This window comes from Muntiacus reevesi, chromosome 12, assembly GCF_963930625.1.
Source record: "Muntiacus reevesi chromosome 12, mMunRee1.1, whole genome shotgun sequence".
Lineage (NCBI taxonomy): Eukaryota > Metazoa > Chordata > Mammalia > Artiodactyla > Cervidae > Muntiacus > Muntiacus reevesi.
In genome coordinates, this window is record NC_089260.1 from 67,449,165 (window position 1) to 67,476,163 (window position 26,999).

Consider the following 26,999-nt stretch of genomic DNA (forward strand, 5'->3'; position numbering starts at 1 on the left):
TCCAAAACAGGAGTACCAGACCCAGGTGACTACGGAGCAGCTGAACTCTGGCTGCTGTAACCGAGATTTTAATTATATTTAATTTTTATTAATTTCTATTTAAATAGGCCCCTTGTGGCTAGTAGCCACCACATAGAACAGTTTGTCTCTGGTTTTACATAATTGGAACTACGGTCCACCTCTGTGCACGGAATGAGCTTTGGAGTCAGAATGACCATGGTTCGAATCCTGACTCAGTCATGTGCAAACATGTCACAACTCCCTGGGGAAGCCTGTTTCTCCCTCTGTGATCTTGACAAGTTGACTACAAGATAGTGTTCAGAAAGTGGTTGGTTACTGGGAGAACTCATGCAAAAGGATTTCTCTGGAAGTCAATGAACCATGTAAAATGTAAAAAATGTAAAATGCTATGTAAAAATGCTAGAAAAATACGATTCTGAACCCAAAAGAGTGCAAGGGCATCATCTCAACCAGACTTCCAGCATCCCTGGCAGGATCAAGTTCAGATTCTAAACTGCCAGGGCTGGCCTGCTCGACTGGTCCAAGGCCTGTGACTGGTTGTCTCCGAGTCCCACTGGGGCAGCGGGCACTGGGTCCTGAGAGATGCTGAGACTCTGAGGCCATCTGAGGATGGCCCTACTCGGTCCAGGGGCAGGGACCCAGGCCCTGCCCAGAGCAGCGAGGAGGCAGCACCCAGAGGAAGCCCAGGCGCCCCACAGGGCTCAGGTGCACCCCGGGCCGGCCACCTCGTGCCCCGGGGTACAGGACATGGGGCCCAGCCCACGTCCGGCGCACGTAAGGAGAACACCACCCCCGTTGCCTCTCCCAAGGGCCGGGGACACAGTAATGAGCTGGCAACCAGGAGCAGCTGCAACGCCCCAGAGGCATCTGGTTTCTGGAACCTGTCCCTGGCCCTAATGAATCCACCCCCTCGGCAGGAATGGGCGGCAGGTCCCCAGAGGGGCAGGCTGCGGATCACAATCACCTGGGGAGCTTTTTAGCAACACTGTTCCCCAGACTGGGCACCGGTGTTTGCAGAAACTCCCAGGTGACTGCGGCACGGCTGGGACCCGGTGTCTGTCATCTGAGGGCTTGGGAAGCTGGTTCTGATGAGGACTATCTAGGCAGCCCTAGGGGGTTTCCCAGGTGGCTCGGTGGTAAAGAATCCGCCTGCCAAGCAGGAGACATGGCTTTGATCCCTGGGTCGGGAAGATCCCCTGGAGAAGGGAACGGCAACCCACTCCAGTATTCTTGTCTGGAGAATTCCATGGACAGAGGAGCCTGGCGGGCTACAGACCATGGGGTTGCAAAGAGTCAGACGTGACTGAACACATATGAGCACGAGGCAGAACCAGGGCTGGGGAGAGAAGTCCCCTTGCTAACAAGTCCCTCCCTCTGGCTGCAGGGACCACAGTCAGATGGTCGGGGGACTCTGACACCAGAGCCGGGCCACAAGTTGCTCGCGTCCCTCCCGCCCCAACTGGCAGAGACCCTTCCGGTTCTCCAGGCCTGACCTGTCCCGTGTCTCATGTGCAGCCTCGGTGGGGAGGGTCCTCCTTCCCTGCTATCCCCAAGCATCCCAAGCAGAAGCCCTAATCTGTACACCTCTCCATCCTGGTGTCCCACGGCTGCACCCAGCACCGAGGAAGCCCAGGACAGATGCTATTATTGTGGTTGTTACTCTCATTTCACTGAAAAGGAAACCAGAAGCTAGCAACAGTATGACTCACCCAAGGCCCCATGATGCTGGGGCAGGGCTGGGACAGGAACTCTGGGTGCCTGGGTTCATTCCCTCCCTGATACCCCAGGCTGAGGCTCACTGCCTCTGTGTCTACCCTCACCCTCACATTTTCTCCTCCCTCTTACAAGTCAGTATGCAGGCTCTGACCCTCAGAATAAATGCTTGTTAGTAGCCTCAGGCTCTGATTTATAGGATGCCACTTATCCTCAAAGGTTTCCCTGGTGGCTCAGCGGTAAAGAATCCGCCTGCCAAGGCAGGAGATGTGGGTTCTCCTGGGTTGAGAAGACTCCCCTGGAGAAGCAAATGGCAACCCACTCCAGAATTCTTGCCTGGAGAATCCATGGACAGAGGAGCTTGGCGAGCTACAGTCCATGGTGTCGCAGAGTTGGACATGAGTTACCTACAAAACAACAAGTTATCCCCCAAACAGCCCATGGCGTCTATGAACACCCCTTGGGCAGTATACAGGGGCACAGTCTTGGAGCCTGACATACTCGAATCGCCACTGAGTCGCTGGGTGATCCTGGACACATTTCTTAACCTCTTGGGGCTCGGCTTCCTCAGCTGTAAATGGGGATGATGGTATCCATCACTCAGGTTTGTGGAGAAGATTCCTGAGATCAGTCAAAGGGATCAGATGGGCTCCATGGCTGGCCAGCAGGAAGTACCAACAGCTGGTAGCTAGTATTCAGGTGGCAGGCACCACCCTTCTTATCATCTGCTCCACGCTCCATTTCAGACCCACAGAAGCCTCCAAACTATGTACCCTCTTGTGTCCCTTCTCTTCACACAGGTCACGCTGGGCCGGCGGACCCGGCCCACTGCCCCGGGCTTGGCCTGTCCTCTTGGGAGCACTGCCCTGCAGGACCAGGTGGTTGGAGTCCTCACATCATCCCCACCCCATCCCCCCGAGTCCCCCAGAAAAAAACAAACGAGAAGTAACTCTTTCTATTCCTCATTCCAGACTTCCTGAATTTAAATCAAATATTTGCACACTCTCCAAAGCCTATAAACCTGAACTGATCACAGGAAAAAAAAAAAGAAAACTTAGGTGCAAAAAGAGAGTAAGTGTGGGCGGTCGTGGCTTCAACGAACCTCACAGGAAAGGGCATTTGATCTGAATAACCGCACAGCCCAGCTGAGGGAGCGGGGTGAGCAGGAGAAAGCTGCCACTTACAGGGCCATCTCCCTGGCCTCTCTCCGTCGACCTGCACAAAAATCAACAGTGCATTCCCTCTGCAGGCCGTCCGCAGAAGACCTGGGGTGGGGGCCAGGGGGCGGTGAGTGTGAGGAGGGCTGGGGGAGATGGGCAAGTGAGCACCAGCTCCCCAGTGCCACCCCGAGAGCGCTCAAACAGGAAGTTGGGCTGCTTCACACCAGCATGGCTGCCCAGTTGTTAAAATCCCGAAGGACTTGACACAGGCTGGGAAAGAGGTGCTGTCCGGAGCCCCTCTCCCCAGCTGCCACACCCCCCACCCAGAGCCCCCAGATGGGCCCCGGCTAGGAAAGGATGAATGTCAAACACTGTGGAAACTTCCAGAAAGGACTCTGGTGGCTGCCCAATGTTAAACATTCTGAGCATCAACCCTGGGCACAGTTCAGAGGCATGAAGAATGCAAATGACACTCTGAGGGATTCAGAAGAACAGGCCTTCAATACACGTTTGCGGGAGGAAGAGAAGGAACGACTGACTCACGGGGCAGCGGCCACGGACCCACAGCGCCTCCCTCCCTCTGGGCCACTCACTCCACCCAAGCTCAGGCGCCAGAGCCTCAGAAGCCTCCCTGGCCAAACGAAAGGAAAGTCTGCCCTGACCTCCCACCCTAACCCACCCTAACCCTCAGCAGGCAAAAGGAACTTTGGGGCTCCTCCCTGCCCAGCCTCCAGCCCCTCTGGGGCACCCCCTGACCCTCCCACCATGTCACCCAGGGGAGGGCTGTCAAAGCAGGGAATCTTCCAGAACCAATGCTGCTTCAAGAACAAGCATGTGGCCAAAACTGGCCAGTAAGAGTCCTCTCAAGGCTCAAGAATGGTCATGTGACCCTAACTGGCCAATAAGGACCTTCCCGAGCACTTTGGCTGAAGTCACCAGGAAAGGGTATTCCTCTCCCATCACCCAGGGCGGTTCACATGAAAGGCTGAAAGCCTGAGTCTATCTCACAGGGAGAGACCCCTGAGAAACAAGGTGAGAGGAAGGCAAGGCCAAGAGGCAGTGGGAGACAAAGCCCAGCCAGCGTGGCCTGGGCCCGTATCAGCCACCCCTGACCGTTTCACAACTGATGATTTTTTTCAAACCTAAGCCAGCCTGAGTTTGGTTTCTGTCACTTGGAACCCAGAGAATGGACTGATACATTTCTCAGTGGGTGTAGGAGAAGATGCTGGTTGCTACCAGACCCCGCTTCCTGCCTTGGCTGCCAGTTCATGTGACTTGGTGGCTTACTGATGGCATCTGGGAGGCTGGCTCTGAGCCCCACGCCCTCTGCTTCATGCAAAGAGGGCATCTCTCTCCCACTGAACCCCCAGACTCTGGTATCTTGCCCGCCATCTCACAAGCTATGAACACCACCGGTTACCTGTTCTAATACATGGATCTTTCAGTGGCCACATATGGCCCGAAGATCACAATGCAAGTCCCTCTAATGCAGCTCATAAAGCTGCCACCCCAGGACCTGACGACATGAGTTCTCCACACAAACCCTCCAGTCCAACCACGCACACCTACGCCGAGATCGCTCTCAACTCCAGGTTCCCAACCCCAAGACAGGAAGTGTTTCCAACCCATGCCAGCTGATTCCAAAAGCTCTTGCAGTACAAGGGTGACCCCTCATGTTCTGAAACCCACATCCTGCCCACTGAGGTCATAGCCCCACTCCTCACAGGGGTGAAGGCAATGTTGAAAGAACCTCATCAACACAGCCTTGTCCCCACAAAACAACTATCAGGACTCTCCCAAGAGCTTTCTAACACCCACCAAAGCCATAAAGTGGCTCTGAGTCAAGCCTCTGTCATGTAAATTAAAGCTCCCCACCACCACCCCAAGTTTTTGTTGAAAACTCGGCCAGCTGTGTACATTTCATCCAAAGTCACAGGAAAAATCTACAGATAAAGCTTCTCTTGGCATGGAACACAAACTGACAGCATTTATAATTACAGAGAGGTCACTGCAAGAAAGATTTCAGAGGACTTCCGGTGCAATCTTCCCATTTTACAGAAGTGGAAACTGAGATTCCAAGAAGTGAAATGACACCCCGGGGTCACACAGACAGGAAGCAGAGGAGCCAGGACAAAACACCAGGTCCTCTGCTTTTATCCCCTCCAACAGTTTATAAATAATAACCTTACCTCCATTTACTCTATTACAATACTAATTCATACACACTCACTTAAAACTGTGAGCCATGCAGAAGTGCTGTATGTTTTGTTATTTTCTGCTCTTTGCATCGCATCTCGCTGAGTGTCTGAAAACGGGGTCTCTGCTTCCTGGCAGAGGGGCTGGAGCCCTCCAGGCCTGAGACTTGCTGTGGTTTCTCACCCTCTCCGCTGCCCGTAAACAACACCAACAGGGGCAACACAGACAGTAACAGCTGCTGGTTGTGCAATGAGAGGCGACCTCTACTTCCTAATGTGGGCCTGGGTGGGGAGGTAGGGGTGGGCTCTGTAAAAGTGTCTCCCCTCCCCTGGACCCAGCAACTTGTCCTGAGGACCTCTGTTCATCACTCAGTGAGGCTTGTTTTCTTTGTACATCCCATTCATCACCTCTTGCAGGGTAACAAAGATTTCAGAAACAGCCTGGAGCTTGAATTTCTGGCAGCTCCTTTCACTCACTGTGTGGCCTTAGGCAGGTCGCTTCACCTCTCTGGGCCTCAGCTGCCTTGTCTTCAAAAAATGGCAGAAACATCATCCATGGAACAGAGTTGTGGAATCCCTGGAGCTCTACTTGGGGCCGTGGCCAGTCGGCGGACCCAGGTCATCACCCTGAATTCCCAGGGCCTTTCTCCTCCCGCTGCCCATCAACTGCTCAACACACAGGCCACGATCATCCTCTAACTCAGCCCCGCCAACGCCACGGCATCTGCACCTGCTCTCGCGCAGGGTCAGGCCCTAGGTGTCTGCCTTCCTGTCTGGGGACTAACCACTCCTTGGTCCAACTCCCCTAACGTCCTGCTGGCTCCAGGGCCCAAATTCGACAACCTGCTCACCCCGGTCTGGCCAAGAAGCCCCAGTGTCAAGTTTCTCCTCAAAGACCTGAAAACATCTCCCAGTCGCCATAAATTTACTCAATTTTTCCCTTGTGGGATCAGATGGAATTTAAAGTAAGTCACTGAAGTCTATGCAGCCCTTCCCGCACAGAACATGTAATGCCTGAGAGATTTCCTCCCCATCTCTGCCCCCAAATCAAGCCGGTGTTCTATTCACTGATGTCACTGAGGAAGCAAGAGGGGTCCGCCCGCCCAGCAAGCCCAGACTGAACGATCAGGCTTTCCATCTGGCTCTCATCGGTCAGTCCTGCCCGCCCCCCACGACAGGGTCAGGGCCTCTCACCCCCCAACTCCCTCTGGGCAGACATTTATCTATAGACGGAACCCTGTGTCTGCTCCCCAGCCCCCAATTCCATCCACCGAGTCTGGGGAGTCTAGACAGGCTCCCATGAGAAGGGGGGAAGCAGAACTTCCAAGCAGAAGCTGGAACGGAGTAGGTGGGGGTGCCGGGGCAAGTGTGTGCTACTGTGTGGCCAGTCTGCTTGGGGGGAAAAAGAAAGGCAGGAATCCACCTGCCAGTGCAGGGGACACAGGTTCGATCCCTGGCCCGGGAATATCGCACTTGCTGCAGGGCAGCTAAGCCCACGTGCCACCACTATTTAAGGCCATGCTCGAGAGCCCGGAAGCCACAACTACTGAAGCCCACGCGCCCGAGAGCCCGCGCTCCACAACGAGAGAAGCCACTGAGATGAGAAGCCCGTGTGTGGCAACGAAGAGCAGCCCCCCCTTGCCACAATTAGAGAAAGCACGTGTGCAGCAGTGAAGACCCAGCACAGCCGAAAATAAACAAATAAAAGAGAGACAGGAACCTGCAGCAACCTGGACCGACCTAGCGATTATCATACTAAGTGAAAGAGGCCAGAGAGAGAAACACAAACATCACACAATATTGCTTATATACGGACTCTAAGACAGTGATACAGAAATAGACCCCCACACACAGAAAACAACTACTGTTACCAAAGGGGAAAGCAGGGGAGGAATAAATTAGGTGTTTGAGATTAACATAGATACACTGCTACATGCAAAATAGATAACCAAGAAGGACCCACTATATCGCGCAGGGAACTGGATTCAACATTTTGTAATAACCTATAAGAAGAAAGAATCTGAAAACGAATACATATAACTGAACCACTGCTATATCCTTGAAACTAACACAACACTGTAAATCAACTATACTTCAATTTAAAAAATAATGATAAAAGAAGAAGAAAGGATATCGAGTTAACCCTTCAATTCACTCAGGGTCTCAATGACCTGAACTTTCTGCCTCACTGTTTATATTAAAATATAAATATCATCAGGTCTCACCCAATGCCAAATCCCCAAATTTTTACAAATGCCCAAAACAAACCTGGTGATACAAGAATGTAGGAGGAATCACGGATCAGGAATCTAGAACCTCAACAGACTGTTAATAATAATTTCTTGAGTAGTGGGGCTTATACTGGGAGTGGGTGGAGGGGAGCCATCATGAACTGTCGGTGGGAATGAAAGACAGTGAAATCCCTTTGGAGACCTGTTTGTCAGCTTCTCAAAAAGCTAAATACAGAAATCCACACAACCCAGCAAATTCCACTCCTAGGCATCTACCCAGGAAAAACGAAAACCCACGTTCACAGAGGCTAGCACACGAATGCTCATAGCAGCATTAATCCTAACAGTCCCAAACTGAAAACAACACAGATGTTCATCCACTGGTGAGTGGAGAAGTGATGTGATACACTGCACAACAAAATAGTTTTTCTACAATCAAGAGGACCGAAGTACTAGCATCAACAATGTGGGGGAACCTCAAAAACTTCATACCCAGTAAAAGAAGCCAGACACAAGACATTACATCTTCCACTTACACTTGCTGTTGTTCACTCACTAAATCATGTCTGACTCTTTGCAACCCCATGGAAGGCAGCAAGCCAGGCTTCCCTGTCCTTCACTCTCTCTTGGAGCTTGCTCACATTCATGTCCATTGAGTTGGTGGTGCTATCTAACCATCTCATCCTCTGCCGCTCCCTTCTTCTTTTGCCGTCAATCTTTCCCTGCATCACGGTCTACTCCAATGAGTCGGCTCTTCTACTTATATTAAGTGACCCAAAGGCAAGTTTATAGACATTCATACAGAAGTACAGATACAAAATCTGCCTGCAATGCAGGAGACCCCAGCTCCATTCCTGGGTCGGGAAGATCTGCTGGAGAAGGGATAGGCTACACACTCCAGTATTCCTGGGTTTCCCTGGTGGCTCAGATGGTAAAGAATCCCTGCAATGTGGGAGACCTGGGTTCAATCCCTAGATTGGGAAGATCCCCTGGAAAAGGGAACGGATACCCACTCCAGTATTCTGGCCTGGAGAATTCCATGGACTGTATAGTCCATGGGGTTGCAAGGAGTCGGACACGACTGAATGACTTTCACAGGTACAAAAGGAGATCAGTGGTTACCTGGGGCTGAGGATAAAGATTGTTTGTAAAGGGACATGAAGGATCTCATCAGGGTGATGAAACTGTTTTAAAAGTTATATTATGGCCATGGCTGCACCCTTCAGTAAAATAACTAAAAAATCACTGCAATGGGTAGACTTTAGATAAATAAAGTAACCAAGCATTGGCCTCCTATGGCTGCTCTAACAAATTATCACAAATGTAGTGGCTTAAAATACAAACGTAGTCTTATAATTCTGGAGACCAGAAATCCAGAATGGGCTTCACCAGGCTGAAATCAGAACCAGGCTTTCTCCAAAAGTTCCAGGGGATTGTTTGTTCTCCCTCTCCTGGTGGCTGCAGGTACCCCATGGTTTGTAGCTTCAAACTGGCTTCAAAGCCAGCAGTGTCAGTATCTTCAAATCTCTGATTCTGACCCTCTGGTTCCATCATCAAACCTCCTTCTCTGACCCTCACCCTCCACTTTCCTCTTATTAAGTCCCACCTGGATAATCCGGAAAGAGCTTCCCATCTTGAGATCCTTGGTCCCGTCAGCAAAGTCCCTTTGTAAGGTAAGTATTCACAGGTAAGAGATGAGGACCTGGGCATCTCTGGGAGGACACGATTCTGTCTACCACATACCTCAGTAAAGCTGTCACAAAAACAAATAAAAATAGCCCATGCAGGATGTGGCCAGCACGTAGGCCTCGTACAGGTGACCTTCCAAGAAACCCCACTGCTGAAGAAGCCCTCAAGAGCCCTGTCCTAAGGCAGCTCATAGCAACTGAAAGGGTCCTCACTTTGGCCTCAAATCTAAGAGGGAACAGGGCAAGAGGACAATAAAGCCTGGCGCGAGGACCCGGATCACTGGTCAACTGCTAGACGAACGAGAGGATGAAGAGGGGAGAGCAGGAGAAACGCCTGGAGTTTCCACTGACTTGACCCCCGCCCTGGTCCTCCCCCGGCACTGTTGATTCTAAAGAAAAAGTTTCATGTCTGCACAGATGTGAGCGTTTTGGTGTTCTGAAATTTCCATCTCACTGATTATTTTAAGAGAACCTAAATTAAGCTAGTCTCCGACAATCTCTGGTTTTGACAAGCACTTAAATCAATACGTACGGAGCCATCGGAGCGGCGCCCGCAGCAAATCCCTGGAGCAGACCGTCCTTATCAAGGTAACAGGGGCAGCGAGCAGCACGGATCCTGAGGGAGCCGGTGGCAGCCTGATGCCCTCTCCCCTCACGCCTTACGGCGGCCACCTCTCTGTCCAGTCTTCGTCAAGGTTATGGCCCTTCCCAGCATCTGAAAGCGGCTTTTTCTCCCCTGTCTCTCCTACTAGGCTGTGTGCTGCAGTGCGTCCGGGAGTGTGGGCGCGCACACACACACATACACACACACACACACATGAATGAAAAAACAGGCAAATAAGACATGCTTAAAGAAATGACAGGCTCAAGAGCTGAAATGAAAACTCCAGAAGCACAAACATTACCTCTTTTGGTTCTGCACCCCTCCGCCCTAGCACAGTGCCTGCTGGCACTCAGCATGTGCTCAGTAAATACCAGTTAAAGGGATGAATGGCCAGGAAGCCCCTGGTTACCAGGATTAAGGACTCTTGGCCTCTGCACTTCTGTGTCTGTGAGCACAACGCCTGACACACAGCAGGTGCCCAATGTTTACACACCTGACCTGCAGCAGACTGGGTCTTCGAGGAATGGGATCGGGCTTGGTGGTGTCGACACCACAAAAAGGGAGGCAGGAGATGGGGAGCTTCCAGAGCAAGCTCACCCACCTCCCATAATAGGGGTGGGGTGCCCCACTCGGCCTTGGTGGTACCTGTCAGTCAGGGTTACTGGTTAGAGACAACAGAAAAGAAAAAAAGGAATTGGATGAGAAAATTAGGGGAAGCCACCAGAATTCCAGGTAGGCTGGAGAACCAGTCTGGGATAAAGGAGCAGGGGGGACTGGGCCAAGGACATGCCAAGGGGTGTCTACTGAAGGTATTCCTGACTGTGAGGAACCTCTAACTCACCTGCATCACTGCCACACTCAACCTGGAATCTAAGCCACGTGGCCACTTGGAGGCCACATGCCACAGCCCAAGCAGCTAGATGTGGGGAAAAAGAACACCTAGTCCACCTTGGTTTCTGTACTGAGAGTCAAAGCTCCACACCCCTGCAAGATCTACATCCTGGGGGTTCCCCCAGACAGGAAGGTGGGAAGGATGCTGAGACATGGAAAATACAGAAAATGCCCATAAGACACACCAATTCACCGAACTACTGCAGACCCACGAGCCCTGTCTCACCATAACTGGTCCACAGAGTGGACCCAGGGGCTCCCAGGGTGGAGGAAGTAAGAGAGGCCGCTGACTGTCTACCCAGCCCCAAAGCCAAGTGTGAACAAAGGAAGTGTTTCTTCATCCCTCACCACAGAGAGCAAGTGTCAAGCAGAATTTCAAGCATCTGCTATTGCAAAACACCTAACAGAGCAGCATAAGGTCACTTCCAGAAACACCCCTCTCTACCCCGTAAAGACCTTCAGCTTCAGCTACATCCTGGGTAACTTCATGGGCATAAACTGAAGTTCATTTGTTCATTTATTTGTTCATTTATTCAGCAAACAGTTTCAAGATCCAGATGTGCCAGGCCTCCTGCTGGGTTCTAGGGTTATAGCGATGAATCACTTATCCTTGGCTTCCAGAAGTTCAGCTGGCTAAAGGAAAGGATAAAAAGCAAGCAAGTTCTGCACTGGGGAAGGCAAATATAGTGCAGAGTTAGTGATCTGAATATAAGCTGCAGACATTTTTTTTTAGAAATTGCTGGGCATCACTCCATTTATAAATACACACACACACACACACACACAAAACGAGCTACCTCCTGAGTCAGCCACTAGCCCTAGGACCTAGCCCAAGAACAAGGTCTGTATGTCCAACTTTAGATCCCATTAGGAAGGGCTGCTGGCCACTGAGTTGGCTTTAAATGTCCAGCCTCAGACAGTCTCCATCCCTGAGCAGCGGGACAAAAGGCAGAGGCTGATACCATTACCCAGAGAGCTATGCTCTAAGGGATATCCTAGCTCTTGGCGACAGGTGGGCCTCAGGAAGCTGGGAGATAAAGGTTGCCCTAAGTGCCCCTGCTCAACCCTCCACAAATCATAACACCAACACCTGCCCCATGTTCTACACTTTCTGGTTAAAAAATACTGTTACACTTATTTGCTCATCCATCATTCACTCTCCAAATACCTATTATATGTGAGCTACTCTGCTTAGAGCTAGGAATCTAAACAGTAAGAAAACACAGCCCCTACCCTTTAGGATGCCACTTCCTCCAGGAAGCTCTCCTTGATCTCTTCAGCTGAGTTGCACGTCCCCACCCCAGCTCCCTGTATCACTGCTGGCTCTCTCTCTATTTCAATTTCTCGGCTTAGATGAAAAAAGGACTCATTTACCTCCGACACCACCATCCCCTGCCCTTCTCCAGGTCCTCGCATGGTGTCTGACACAGTGGAGGCAGAATAAACACCTTGAGGAAGCCCCAGTGGGAACAGCTAAGAAGACAGAGGAGAAACCGAAACCCAGGGGACAGGGCAAGTAAGACTCTTTAGGTAAGAGTCTGGCATTAGCCTTCCGCCCTTTGGTTTCTAGATCAGGAAGTCTATCTCAGAGGGCCTGGGTGACCTGCCCAATATTCCTGTTCATACAACTAGCAGAGCCTCTGATCCCACTCTTCATATCAGCTTCCAGAACGACTGGATACCCCAGCCAGCTGCTGGCTCACTTTCTCCCCAGCAGTCATAGAGTTTCATCTGCCCTCCTGTGACCAGCTTGTTGTTGGCACCTACTGTATTCTTCACCCTCCCCCAGAGCACTGTTTTAAGATACAAGGAGATAGAAGCCTGTGATTAAAACAAAGAAACTGATTCGGGTACTCATTTATTCATTACACAAATATTTACTGAACACCCACGGGATGCTGTATTCTAGAGGTGAAGAAGCAGGAGTGAACAGAGGCAAAAATCGCTGCTGCCCGCTAAGGTCCGATCGTAAGATGGTGTTACAGAATGGTGGCGTCCCTCTGGTGAATAAATGAATGAATCAAAGGTAACCTCAGGCGAACTACTGCAGGTAATGTCGATGTGATGTAAGCTGATTCAGAGCACCTGATCTGCTGGGGGGCAGGGAGACCACATAATTCTTCATCCCCAGGTCTTTTCCTACTAGATTCTAGGGGATCCCCGTCTTACTCTTTCAACAGTTACAGTACAAAAGAAATAGAATGAGCCCCCTTTTCTGGCCATTGCTGGCTTCCTAATTAAAGTCAAGGATGTGTGTTTACTCAAGGTCTATAAACACAGACCCCAAAGAAGTGTTTAAGAGAAAGCAGATGAAATGTGGGTAAGGACTAGCTAATAAAATCAGAGGGAAAAATGCTGGGAGTTTTCAACCATGACCGTGATTAAACAAAACTTGCGGGGAGGATGCTCTGAGGGCCAACGTCCAGAAATGTGTGCAGAGCCTGAGTTTCCAGGGCAAAATGTAAACCATAACTTCCTGCTGAATTAATTGGTTTCCGGTGGGAGAGTCAGGCTAAGTTGTTCTGGACCACGCAGCTCTTCCTGCCTCACCCCTCCCCGCCTTCTGCCACTAGGTTGTCACACAGCTCGTCAAGACTGCATTTAAAATCCCGTGGACCTGCGGCTTCGCTGGGGACTGTGTGTGCTCAATCGTGTCCGACTCTCCGTGACCCCAGGGACTGCAGCCCATCAGGCTTCTCTGTCCATGGAATTCTCCAGGCAATACTGGAGTGGGTGCCATTTCCTTCTCCAGGGGATCTTCCAGACCCAGGAATCAAACCTGCGTCTCTTGAGTCTCCAGCATTGGGAGGAGGATTCTTTTATCACCGAGTCACCTGGGAAGCCCCAGTCTCTGGTAAATTAAAAGAGGCACCTAATGAAGCTCTGGAGAAGGAAATGGCAACCCACTCCAGTATTCTTGCCTGGAGAATCCCAGGGACAGAGGAGCCTGGTGGGCTGCCATCTTTGGGGTCGCACAGAGTCGGACACGACTGAAGCGACTTAGCAGCAGCAGTGAAGCTCTGCAAGGAGATCCAACCAGTCCATCCTAAAGGAAATCAGTGCTGAATATTCATTGGAAGGACTGATGCTGAAGCTGAAACTCCAATACTTTGGCCACCTGAGGCGAAGAACTGATTCACTGGAAAAGACCCTGATGCTGGGAAAAACTGAAGGCAGGAGAAGGGGACAACAGAGGATGAAATGGTTGGATGGCACCACTGCCTTGATGAACATGAGTTTGAGCAACTTCTGGGAGCTTGTGATGGACAGGGGAGCCGGGCGTGCTGCAGTCCATGCGGTCACAAAGAGTTGGACAGAACTGAGCAACCGAACTGAATGAAGCTCAGAAGCTGAGACCATCAGAACGTTCACTGTCATCAGGGGGCTTCAGTCTCCTCATCTAGTCACTGCACCAGACACTGGCTAAGGTCCCTTCCAATGACAGCTGCCCACAAACCATTCTCCTCAACCCAGGCAGGAACCAGGGGTGTGCAGAAGGACCTCTCATCTGAAATCCGGGTGCAAGTCAGGCCTGAATTTGAACATGAGTGGCAGAGATGGCCAGGAGCCCCAAGGATCCCCCTAGAAAGCCGATGACATCCCAGAGATCAAAGTGGGCAAACTAAGGCTGACACCCTGGGCCAGCCCGAATAAAATGCTAATGAACACATTTCCACAATTAAAGTCAACAATGGGAGAGTCACCAGTGAGGCCCAGAAAACAGTCAATGTCTTTGATTAAGCGCTGATGAAATTCCCCATCACTGCTTTAATCTGGCTCCCCAGGGAGTTTGCTTGGCTTTTCGATGTTTTTAAAGAAAACGATCTTGAATATATTAATACATGATTCCCCAAGCTACTAAACAGAAAGATGGGCCCTTCTGCCTCCACCCCTTCCCCAGGGCACGCAGCAGTTTCCCAGATGAGTCCTTAGCGTCAGACAATGGCAACCTTGGCTCTTTGTCTACAGAAGATGATCTTTCTTACCAGCGATTACTCTCTGCTGGTCCAGCTCCTCTATCAGAGTCTCCATTTACCAGTGACTTTCTGCATTTGAAGCTGGAGCCAACCTCCTTGGGCTGGGACCAACCTCTCTTAAGGCTAAGGTCCTGATAAACATCAAAGTGCTCTTAGCAAACTGACTTGGTTTCCATACCAGCAGAGTCCATCCCGAGTCAGCTCTACACCAACCTGGATTCTCAGCCATTCTGAGTATAAATTCACTGTTTAGTTGCTAAGTCATGTCTGATACTTTGTGACCTCATGAACTGCAGCACACCAGGTTTCCCTGCCCTTTACTATCTTCTGGAGTTTGCTCAAACTCACATATACTGAGTCAGTGATGCCATCCGAACATCTCATTCTCTGTTGCCCCCTTCTCCTCTTACCTTCTATCTTTCCTAGCATCAGGATTCTAAGCCACTCTGAGTATAAATGATCTAGAGGAAAACACACTGAAGGATGGCTTCTAAGCTGAGCCAATCCACCCTTTTGCCTATAGTTCCTTGGGTGCTGCTGCCTTTTGCACATGCTGTTCCCTTTATCTGAAATGCTTTTCCCAGCAGAGGCCTTTAAAATTCAGACTGTCACCTTGGCTATAAAGCCTGGCTCAGACCATCCAGATAGTTCAGTTCAGCATGTCCTGAGTGTGTGAGCCTGGTCCATATATGGCTAGATGCACAGAGAAGAGGAACTTCCCCTCAACTGGCTGCAGATCCTCCCAAGACAGTGTCTTCAAATCACCTCTGGCTTGAAACTTTACTTTAAAAGCTTTAATCTGCATTATTTCAGATGTTAAAAAAAAAGAATAAAACCTCTTGTGTCCATCACTCAGTTTAAGGAGCAAAATGTGTGTGTGTGTGTGTGTGCGCGCGCGTGCGCGTGCATGCGCTCAGTCATGTCCGACTCTTTGCAACTCCATGGACTGTAGCCCGCCAGGCTCCCTTGTCCATGGGATTCTCCAGGCAAGAATACTGGAGTGGGTCGCCATTTCCTTCTCCAGGGGATCTTCCCCACCCAGGGTTTAGAGCCTGCGTCTCTCGCATCTCCTGCATTGGCAGGTGGGTTCTTTACCACTCCACCACCTGGTAAGCCCTAAGGAACAAAATAGAGTGACTACAAGCTAAACCCCCAGGTACCCCACCCCCAAATTATTCATCTTCCCAGTTCTTCAGTGAAAATGAAACTGTTAAGTCGCTCAGTCGTTTCTGATTCTTTGTGACCCCATGGACTGTAGCCCGCCAGTCTCCTCTGTCCACGGAATTCTTCAGGCAAGAATACTGGAGTGGGTTGCCATTTCCTCCTTCAGGGGATCTTTCCGACCCAGGGATCAAACTCATGTCTCCTGTATCTCCTGAACTGTCAGGCAGATTCTTTACTACTCAGCCACCTGGGAAGCCCTAAAGGAGGGATGAGCCCTCAGTAAATGCTCTTTTCATTCATTAGGTGTGTCTTCTGACTTCTGAATTCCCTGCTAGCCTGAAGTGCATCTGTGAGGAGGCCACCAGCTGGAGCTTGAGAAGAGCCAGGACTAAGGCTGAGTTCCAAACCTGGCCCTTCCCAGCTGCACAGCCCCAGGCAAATCACTCAACCTCTCTGGGCTTCGGTTCTCCGAAAAACAAATTATGCACTCATTCTACAAACACCCTTGGATCGAGGGCTACAGAGAAGCCTGACCTGCAGGCCTCAAAGAGAAAAGGGCCCAGTTCTCGGGCTCAGCGATGCTTAGCGGCCACGATGTGGACTCAAAGCACTGCACCGCCATAAGGTACTGTTATTAGACTTTAGCCTTTATTTTCTGTCACAACAGCCCCTTTCTGACTTCTTTCCCTGCCTTGTTTTTTTCTCTTTTAAGGTTCAAGACACGGTGTTTGGTCAATGCGAAGTAGAACAGAGAGCCAGGAGGCTCATCTTTAATTCAGCGCCAACAGCACTCAGCTGGGCTCACACTTGGACAAAGGCTTTTCTTCCCAGTGCATCTACTCACAGAGGCCGGCTCCTCCAGTCAGCTCTCAACTATTCTCCCAGGGAGGGCTCGACCCAGGCTGGGCGGCTTGGGGGGGGGGGGGGTGGACGGGAAAGGAGATGGGCGGGGAGAGCAGGCAGACCTGGGGCAGAGCCCTCCCCGCAGTCCGAGAGCAGCCAGGGCCTCCTGGGAGGGGGGGGCCGGCACCCCAGAGTGCGGCCCTCCCGGCTTGCTCCTCCTGGGAGGACGCTCCGTGACACCTCCGCCACAGAGAAGGGGAGCGGCGGGAAGCAACGCGCAGGGCTGCTCCAGCAGCGGAGGCAAAGCCCTGCGTCCGGCAGCGCCTTCGCCGTGCCTCCCGCCCTCTCGGCGGCAGACACACCCTCAGGGAACGAAAACCTTGGCGTGGCCGTGAGCTTCAGCTCTGCCCAAGGACGAAACCTTTTACTAAACCCGAGTTTGGATAGACTCCGGGAGGTGGTGATGGACAGGGAGGCCTGGCGTGCTGCGGTCCATGGGGCCGCAAAGAGTCGGACATGACTGAGCGACTGAACTGAACTAACACGCGATAGGCCCCCTGTTAGGAGTTGAACTACATCCCGTGGCTGATGAGGATTAAATGAGATGAGAAGCCCAGGCAGAAACCTCTCCCACCAGCAGCTTTTTAACTGCTATGTTCTAGTCCTGACCCTCAAAAGGGCGAGCATGAGGAACCAGCGTGACTCGGCTCTGCGGCTCAGGGCTCAGCCAGCAGCTGGAGCGCCTTCCACCTGGCCAGAGCAGCGGAACTGCCTGGTTCACCTGTCACTTCCTCCGGAAGGTGGACTGGGAGCAGAGGGCCTGGTACCAGGCCCAACAGGAGAAGAGAGGAGGGCGGGAATGGAAAAAAACAAGGCCTTCTCTGGACTCTCAACAAATAGCTGTTGGGCTTCCCTGGTGGCTCAGCGATAAAGAATCCGCCTGCCAAGACGGGGGACGTGGGTTCGATCCCTGATCTGGGAAGATCCCACAGGCCGTGGGGCAGCTAAGCCCATGAGCCACAACAAGAGAAGCCACGACATTCAGAAGCCCAAGCACTGTACCAAGAGAATAGCCCCCAATCGCCACAAGTAGAGAAAAGCCCGCGTAGCAACAAAGACTCAGCAAACCAATAAATAAAATTACGTAAAAAATAAAAATAAATTGCCATGATTGCCCAGGAAGGCTGGTTAAAGGAAGCACCCAGCTGGCCACTAGCAAGAAGATACACCTGCCTTCCCAGGATGACACGACTCCCAGGCATCCAGGCGGGGAGACGGGACACCCACTGGGTTCTCCCCTGAGCAAGCTCTTAGAACATTCCAGTCTGTGCACATCAGCAGGTGCATCTCAGGTGCTATTCAACCTGCCCACCCCCACTCTGATTGAGTGACAGCCCCGCAACACACAGGAGAATAAGCTCGAAGGTGGAATCAAACCCTCCCTCCCTCCTGCCCCACTTAATATGATCGGGAACAAGAGATCAGGTTCCTTTCCTTTGCGTTTTATTTTTTTTATTCACTTACAAATTTTATTTTTCTCTCGATTTAAAATCTTTTCATCTTGGATTTTTTTTGGGGGGGCAGCTAAAAAAATATGGAACGCTTCACAAATTTGCGTGTCATCCTTGTGCAGGGACCATGCTAATCTTCTGTGTATCGTTCCAATTTTAGTATATGTGCTGCCGAAGCGAGCACTCCTTTCCGTTTTAAATGTCTGAGGTCTTGAGACAAAGATCAGTCTAGCTGGAGAGAAGCATTTTCCAATCCTATCCCCAGCCATGACCTGGAAGGGGGGAGGTCCCTGGGGGAAGGGGGTGGCGGGACATTCAAAAGGTCACGCACCTCGACTATTCCTCATTTACTTCTGAGAGGGAGAGGGCAAGGGTGAGGTCAGAAGTATGCAAATTCGCTTTTCTACACTTCCTCTGCATTTCACCACTGAAACTTTGAGAAACACCGCTTGGGAAAGAGAGTTCCACTAGGGGGAGGGAGAAGGGCCTCAAGGTGGTGGGGTCATCTCTAAAGGTCAGAACCTCCTAGGGCCCAGGACACGCTGTCAGATCAACTCCATGACGGGGCGCTCAACCAGAGACGTGGGCTTCCCCGGTGGCTCAGTGGATAAGAACTCACCTGCCAATGCAGGGGACACAGGTTTGATCCCTGCCCCGGGAAGATTCCACATGCCGTGAAGCAACTAAACCTACAAGCCACAACTACTGAGCCCGAGTGTTGCAACTACTGAAGCCCAAGTGCCTAGAGCCTGTGCTCAGCAACAAGAGAAGTCACCACAATGAGAAGTCTGTGCACCGCAAGTAGAAGAGTACCCCCTGCTCACTGCTAACAGAGAAAAGGCCTTGCAGTAACAAAAAAAAACACTGATTCAGGCTCCACTAGGCCAGAAGTTGTGTCCTTCTCGTCTACTGGGTCTCCCACACTGCAGCTGGACCCCCTAAAACTCTCCAAAGTTAACAGCACTCAAGTAGGTGAGACCCCTGGAATAATTAATTATTAACATATACCTGTAATACATGGAGTGCCACTGGGTCAGGACAACTACAATTTCTCACGATGTCCTCAGTCTATCACAAGGTACAATGGAAGTATATCTCATGTTCATTTAATTTAGCCATTTTCAACTATACTCAACAGTATATCCAACTATGCTCAAGGAGCCACATTTTTTTTTTTTTTTTTTTTAAGAAACTTGAATGAAAGTGTGCTTTGCCTCTTGAATTTATGTGTATTTATTTTTTGGGATACTGAACACTGTGGTTTACTGTATAACTGTACACTACTGTTTGTGCGATACGTTTACACACACAGGCTACTGCACAGCATCACATATACAAAATCACATGTGTGCAAATGATCCTTCAGGGGCAAATTCTCCTGAGACTGTCTCCTAATTTACCACGCAATTCTGCCCGCTGGGTTGACTCCTGGACTTCATGGCTGAGATGTGACTCTTATGTTTTTTTCTCCTTTGGTGCTTTTGAGTCTTGAAGGGTGTGTCTGTCTGATAGGAACTAGCAGAAAATCAGTTTCGGGTTAGAACAGGAAACTGGGCCTCCAAGGCTGGTAAGCACTGGGAAGGCGACCATGGCCCGGCACCGTGGCCACCTGCCAAGGACAGGCTGTCTGGTCACAAGAACTCCTTGCTGGGCCATGAGCTGGCCATGTGGGGCTTCCACCTCCCTGGTGTGATGGCTCATTCTTTCAGTGAGTGGTGCAGATGACTTCCAAGTTCCTGTGTGACTCTGGGCAACTCATATCGTCTCTCTGAGCCTTCATGGGCAGTCTGAACAAGTTCCCACCTTGGATGAGAATCAGAGCTTCCTAGACGAGGTTACACTGTGTTGAGACAGTGACCTCCTCAGCATTTCGGGCGGGTGGCCCTGGGGTCAGTCACCTCCAGCCAAGAGATGCTTCCTCTTTCACTGCCCAACCCAGGCTTACAAATTCTGTTTTCCTGCATGGGTGGTGGCCTGAAAAAGCCTGAGAAGGATGGGACTAGGTGATCTCCAATGTCCTTTCCATTTTATACCAACTGCCCCACCCCCAGCAGATAGAAGCAGGTAGTATAAAGGCAAAAGATTCTGCTACGTGGGGGTTCCTCTAACTGGGTGACAAGGCATCGGAATTATCTGAGAGTGCTTGTTAAAAATGTGGATTCCTGGACTTCCCTGGTGGTACAGCGGGTAAGAATCCACCTGCCAATGCAGGAGACACAGGTTCGATCCCTGGTCCAGGAAGAGACACAGGTTCAATCCCTGGTCCGGGAAGATTCCACATGACTCAGGGCAACTGAGCTCATGTACCACAACTACTGAGATCGCGTGCCACAAGTACTGAAGCCCGTGTGCCCAGAGCCTGCGCTTGCAACAAGAGAAGCCACCTCAATGAGAAGCCCAGGCACTGCATCGAAGAGTAGCCCTCACTCGCTGCAGCTAGAGAAAGCCCACACACAGCAACAAAGACCCAGAACAGCCAAAAATGAATAAATATAAATTAAAAAAAAAAGAAAATGTGAACTCTTGATTCTCCCACCCAAGAAGCTTAAACATACCCAATTTGTAGTTAGATAAAAGAAATACTGGGGAAGAGGAAACACAGGCATAGAATATTCTGGCAAATTCACACAGTGAAAATGGATGGGAGGGTGGGACTACCATGGCAGGCAATTCATCCTGTATCCACCTTATTGTCTCAAGTCTACAAGGACCCAGACTCCAAAACCGGGGCTTTCCTTTCCTATTCAACCATCCGACCCAAAGCCTGAACCCACAGCACACTTCCTTCACCCAGATCTTTGTCCTGTGGGGGTGCGTGTGGGCAGAGGAATGTGCTACACATCCCAACAGCAAATGCAACAAGAGGTGTGTTAATAGCACAAGTCAGTTTCACGCTGAAATTTACCAAAAACCTCACTACTCAAATTAGCCCAAGTAACCTACCTGCAAGAGTCATTTATAAATCCTCAACTTCCTGGGCTGACAAGTTCAGGGAAGGTAGCTCTCACCAGTGATGGTTGGCGGGATGCCTCGCATAAGGGGACGTTCCCTTAGAAAACCACCTCTGTCTTCTAGCAACACCGAGCGGCATCCAGCCACAGCAGTCTGCTCCCTAGAAGACAACTCCCTTCGTGGGCCTTTCGTTATGCTCGAGGTACACTCAGAAGAGGTAGTAAAAACAGTAGGTGGGGACTTCCCTGGTGGTCCAGGGGTTAAGAATCCCCCTGCCCATGCAGGAGACATAGGTTCAATCCCAGGTCCGGGAAGATTTCACACGCCGAGCGACAACTAAGGCTGTGTGCCATGACTGCTGAGCCCACCCACTACAGCTACTGAAGCCCGCTCACCCTAGAGCCTGAGCCCCACAACAAGAGAAGCCAGCGCAATGAGAAGCCTGTGCACAGAGACTAAAGCATAGCCCCACTCGCTGCAACCAGAGAAAGCCCTCACACAGCAATGAAGATCCACCACAGCCAAAAATAACAAACAAATAAAACTTAAAAAATAAAAAACCAGTAGGTGACATTGAAGCTGGCAGAGATAGTACTTAGAATTCCAGCTCTGCTTTTTATTAACCTCTAAGTGTTCTCTGTGTCCTCCTCTAGAAGGTGGCGATAATATGACCTACTCGCAGAGTTACTGTGAAGGTAAGAAGCACCCGGAAAGTACACATTGTCCATGCTCGATAAGGGAAAGCTGTTGTCATTACAAGGGAGACCAAAAAAAACCCCAAAAGCCCCAAATCACAAAACCCCACCATGTGACATTTACGGGAGCCCTGTCATCAGGAAGGCCCTTTCCTGGGCCATAAATGCCACACGAAGTGTCGGAGATGCTATCTTGCGCCCCACCTCCCGCTCCCCTCCCCACCCCTGCAATCGCCCCACTGCTCTGTCCTCTGACACCCACCCCCAAACCCAGCCAGAGAGCCTCTCCAATTCCTGAAGGACAGCGTGGGCTTGGAGGGGCTGGGTTCTCGGGAGCCCAAAGAAACAATCCGGACTCTGCCTTCTTAAGCTGTTCAGGCCCTCAGGGACTTGTGTGGGGTGCCCGGGGGACACGGAGCACTGATCCCCCCCATGGACCCATCCCCGGGCCCACTGCATAGTAGGTATTCTCTTAGTGACCCCGATGAAGAGCAGGATGGATCTGCTTTCACCACAGTGAACTGGACACCCGAGAGCTATGAAAGCGTGTTTTGAAAAGACTATAAAATACCCCTCCGCTTTGGTTCATGGCCTGCTGGATCTACATGCACCCGCTGGTTGTCCCTGGGGTCCCTGGAGCTCAGGGAAGTATGCAGAACTAGAGTTTAGGGGAGCAGGGCAGACATGTTAGGATGTTATTGGCCGGGTGTCACTTCCTCGCTGTCTTCTGTGTTTGACTTCACCTCTGGTTTTGAGCAAAGCGGGGGCCAGGCCAGCACACATGCTGGCAGCGGAGGCCCCCGCCGGGCGGCTCGCTCCTCCTCCCCAAGGCTGAGCGCAGACAGGGGACTCGATTCCAGAGCACCAGTGAGGTGCCAGGCAGAGGCAGCCAGGCCCCCACTGCAGAGCCGCAGCAAGCTGCACATCGGCACTGGGGTGCCGGGGCACGTGAGGCAGTCTGCAAACGACCCCACGCTCAGGGAGTCGTGACTGAGCCAAGAGGTACCAGGCCGTGAGGTCCACGGCTCTTCCCCCTTCCAAAGGAGAACCCCAGAGGTGCCAAGCCCCTCGGTTTTGCATGAAGGCACTAGAGCAGTTTGAAAGGCTCTTACAGAAATACCTGCCCTTGGGACTTCCCTGGCAAGTCCAGTGGCTAAGACTCCGTGCTTGCAGTGCAGGGGGTGAGGGTTTAATCCCTGGTCAGGGAATAAGATCCCACATGCTGCACGGTACAGCCAAAAGAGTAAACAAAACAAAAAGAAATACTTGTCCTCCTATCAAATCCATATCCCAAAGATATGCAGAAAGATACAGCCCTGACCTGAAATCAGCACTGGACAAAGCAGTTCCTGCCCAGCTGTGAGCTGTGACTACGTCCTTGTGGTGGGGGGGGGGGGAGGGGGGTTGCCTTTTTGGAGTGTTTCTATTGATACGAGGCACTAGGCTAGCAGCTTGTCCAGACATCATCATTCAGCCCTCCAAACAATCCAGAGGAGGTGTTATCAGCCCAGCTCTGTCCAGGGCGGCTCTGCTCAGCAAGGTGCTCTGATTTGCCCAAGGTCACACAGCTACTGTGAGCAGGGCCAGGGCACGTCAGCTCCACAGTCCAACAGTATTTGTTGAGTGGGCGCTGGGTTTAAATTCCAGAAAACTCCAAGTGGCCAGACAGGCCCGTCCCAGTAGACTCCTTGAGCAAGTGAGCGAAGGATGGAGCTTTCCTGCCTCTTGCTGCCCAAGCCTCTTCCCATCCTCACCTCCTCTGCAGGACTTCCCATCCTCACCTCCTCTGCATGCCTTCTCATCACCTCCTCTGCATGACTTCACCTCACCTCCTCTGCAGGACTGTAGCACTGTCCCTCCCCATCCTTGTCTGAGGATGCTGACCGAGGAGGGGAGAGGGGGCCATATGTCTCTGGCAGGGTATGTGACTTCAAAGCCGTCACTTTTCCTGTATTGGATCTTCTTTTCCACTGTGGGTTTAAGGGTTTGGTCCCCTGCGCAAGGAAGGTCAGGGGCAGAGATATCTTTCGTGCCAGGGAAGGATGTCTAACCCCTAGCCCCTCCTTGGCCTCAGAGCCCGGCACTAAGGCAGCCCCAAGGTACTCACGGGCAGATGCTCAGGAGCCAGGAGACCTCGGTTCCAGTCCTGCATTTGCCTCTTGGGCAAGAGGCTTCCCCCTCTGAAACCAAGTACCCTCATCGGTTTAATTAAGAGTACAGGACGCCTGCAACTCTGAGCATGCGGTCAGTCCTTCCCAACAGCATCACGTGTGAAGGCTGCCGCACTCGCCCTGCCTCCCTCTCTTCCCTCCCCGATTCTCTGGGTAGAGGAGGGCCCTTCTCCACCCTCCCTTCAGGTCCCCACCACCTTCTTATCGTGTGATTTGAGGCACATCTGCTTCCTCCACTAACTAAGACCTCAGCTGCCGGGAGCCTCCAGGGTCATATTCCAATTTGCATCCTCAGTGTCGCCTGGGTCCCACGTGAATGAGAGGGCAGGGACCTCCAAGTTCACCCTACTGGACGCGTGGTCCACAACGCGGAGCACCACAGGGGGAAGCGTCAGAAATGCAGGCTCTCTGCCCATCCCAGCCTCTGACTCTGCCTCTGCAAGGGACTCCTGAGTGGATCTGGGGGACTCATGCACTCCCGTATGGGACGTGTGGCAAGGTTCCCCCCAACTCCGACAATGCCCCTTCTCCACAGCCCTTGATTTGACCACCTAGATGCCTCCAGACTTGTGGGCCTTAGCAGGGCTCCCTAAAATGGAGCTCACTGAATGTACCAAGGGTTTCCCTGGTGGGGCCGGAGATAAACAATCCGCCTGCCAATACAGGAGATCCGGGTTCCATCCCTGGGTCGGGAAGGTCCCCTGGAGGACGAAATGGCAACCCACTCCAGTATTCTTGCCTGGAGAATATCACGGACACAAAGGAGCCTGGCAGCCACAATCCAGAGGATCACAAAGAGGTGGACACGACTGAGTCACTGAGCACGCATGCAGTAACCAAAGGTCATTCACCTTAGGAGCCTTTGAGAAGCCTGCCGCTGACTCACAAGCAGGATCTGAACCGTGCAGCCCCCCAGTGTGACTCCGGCCAGGTGTGACCCACTGGCCTGCTGAGTCTCAAGGAAGCCCAGCAGCTTCAAAATGTTGCAGCCCCTCCCTCAGTTCTGTGGATGAGGCTACCCCCACGCTCCCCGCCCCCTCAACCCCCAAAAGCAGATGACTGCACAGCACCCAATATTTAACAGCAGAGACAAACAGATCAGCACCCCCTGCCCCCTTACGTGCCCTGCGTCCATGCTCAGAAAACACTCTTCCTTTATTTTCTACTCTTGACATTTACTCAACTTCAAAAGAAAAGGAATCCTTTCAAAACACGCTTTCAGGTTTTATTTTTAATAAACCCTGCGATTCCTCTAATGGCTTCATATTATCCTAAATATTTATAAAAAATCATTCTCAGCATCACTTCTTTAAACAAATCTCCCCGTCGACTTCGATTATTTATGAATTTATGAACACAACGTCTCCTTCCCCTGGGGCAGATGGTAACGTGTAAGCCTTTGGAAAGCAGTGGGGGTGGAGGGAGGAAAAATCAACATGACAGAACGTAAACTCAATGAGTCCTCAGTTTACCCTCCTTGACCAGCTCTGGTACAAGGATGTCTTTGTTCAGGGAAACACCATACTGTGGCCAGTCAACAAGTGGTTTGGGAATGCACGGAGACTTGAATCTAGGAAGAAGCTGTAAGCCAAGGACTTGATCCCCAGTGGGAACTGGAACCCTGTTAACAGAGGGACAGGACAATGGGACTGGGGCCCAGACAGAAAGAGCCCAGGGATAGTGGGAAAGTAATGGATATTTGCTGAACACCTACTATGTGCTGGGAGACTCCCCAGACCACTTCTGCATTGATCGTTGCAACAACCTTTCCAGGTGGCGATTATAATTCCTCATTTGAAAGATGAAGAAGGCCCAGGGAAAGAGGAAGTGTTGTGCCCAAGGTCACAGAGCTAGCAAGCAGAAGAACCAGGATGGACAGCCAGACACTCAGGCCTCCAAACCCAAACCCACACTGCCTTTGAAGTAGAAAAGGATGAGAGAGAATAGAGAATGGAGTTAACCTCATCCATCCTTGGTTACAAAATTATTATCTTTCTTTCAACCTGATGAGGCCAATCACCCCTTTCAAGACTGTCAAAGATTTAACTCCCAAAGTTCCACAATGCAACAGAACTTTGCCCATTGAGAATCCAGGGGGATCAAGTCTCAGAAGAAATCTGGAAGGAGTGGATGCAAAGGTTATAGGAAGATATGAAATGAGAGTCATAGACAACACAGAGAGCTCACTTAATGAGAAAGAGACAACAAAAGAACTTTACCCTCAGAGATGGATGAAAAAGAGGAGCCTTTACCAAGTGCCCCAGAGGAGGAGAAAAAGAATAAAATCCACCCTTCCTCCACCCCTCCCTCAATTTACTTCTCTCCAGAAGCTCCAATTCAAGTTAAAAAAAAGAGACGGGTCTGGCCTTTGTGATACTTATGCTCTCTGTAGTGAAGGATCATTACTGCTGCTGTTGATAATAACAATCACTGATGCTGATGGCCATTTACTGGGGGCCTGGGCTGAGAGCTTCATGCACACGACTACAAGAAGCAAAACCACCCCATTTTACAAATGAGAACACTGAGGCTCTGAGTAGGGAAGAGAGGTGATGACGTGCACGGGGGCAGTAAGAGGGGACACCGAGGTGTGGCTCTGGATCCTGTTCAGGAGGCCAGTGAATGAGATGAGACGGGGCAGAGATGCGGAAAAGAGAGTTCCAAGGAGGTCGTGATCTGTCTAAGGCTTCAAGCCAGTGCCTAGCTAAAGTGGGTCAGTTTTAAAGCTGAATTTTTCACTGACACAACACCATCTCCACAATGCTAGTTGGAAAATGGTTTTGCTGGAGACGGCCAAGTCCCAGGACAGCGGTCTCTTCAGGTGTTCCTCCTGTCACAGGCTCTGGGTCCTGAAGTAAGAACAGAGACTGGGGTTCCATGACGGGGAGCCAAGGTGCACTGGGGAGGAATGGCCAAAGAACAATGTCAAGGTCACCTACAGGCCAGTGCGTTGACCTTAAGGTGGAGACAGACTGAACTTCCACAAAGAGCAAAGGGGAAACCATCACTCTTTTGTTCATTCTGTCAAAAACAAAAACAAAAAAATACTGGACATCAGCATATGCCAGGCACCAGGGGAACCACAAAGGCCCTCCAGGTGGGAACATGGTCCACGGGAAAGAGAGGGAGGGTTCAGCGGATGGAAGACTGGAGTGATGACCTTGCATCTGTGGCTTCACTGGC

At 51.2% G+C, this 26,999-nt stretch overlaps 2 protein-coding genes and 1 non-coding gene across 5 annotated transcripts in view; 1 reads left to right on the forward strand and 2 right to left on the reverse strand.

The window, feature by feature from the left end:
• The window catches only part of CYRIB (CYFIP related Rac1 interactor B), a 142,199-nt gene that overhangs the window by 112,910 nt on the left and 2,290 nt on the right, over positions 1–26,999 (reverse strand). The window lies entirely within an intron of this gene.
• LOC136144748 (collagen alpha-1(I) chain-like) overlaps positions 1–26,999 on the forward strand; it is a 62,977-nt gene that overhangs the window by 32,663 nt on the left and 3,315 nt on the right. The window contains exons 3-6 of the mRNA XM_065902601.1: positions 16,633–16,924; positions 17,208–17,310; positions 21,074–21,129; positions 21,604–21,645. Coding sequence (XP_065758673.1) covers positions 16,633–16,924; positions 17,208–17,310; positions 21,074–21,129; positions 21,604–21,645 — 493 coding nt within the window. The remainder of the gene's footprint in view (positions 1–16,632; positions 16,925–17,207; positions 17,311–21,073; positions 21,130–21,603; positions 21,646–26,999) is intronic.
• Positions 18,076–18,182, reverse strand: LOC136145345 (U6 spliceosomal RNA). Its single transcript, XR_010658781.1, has one exon. It is a non-coding gene; the product is annotated as a U6 spliceosomal RNA (small nuclear RNA).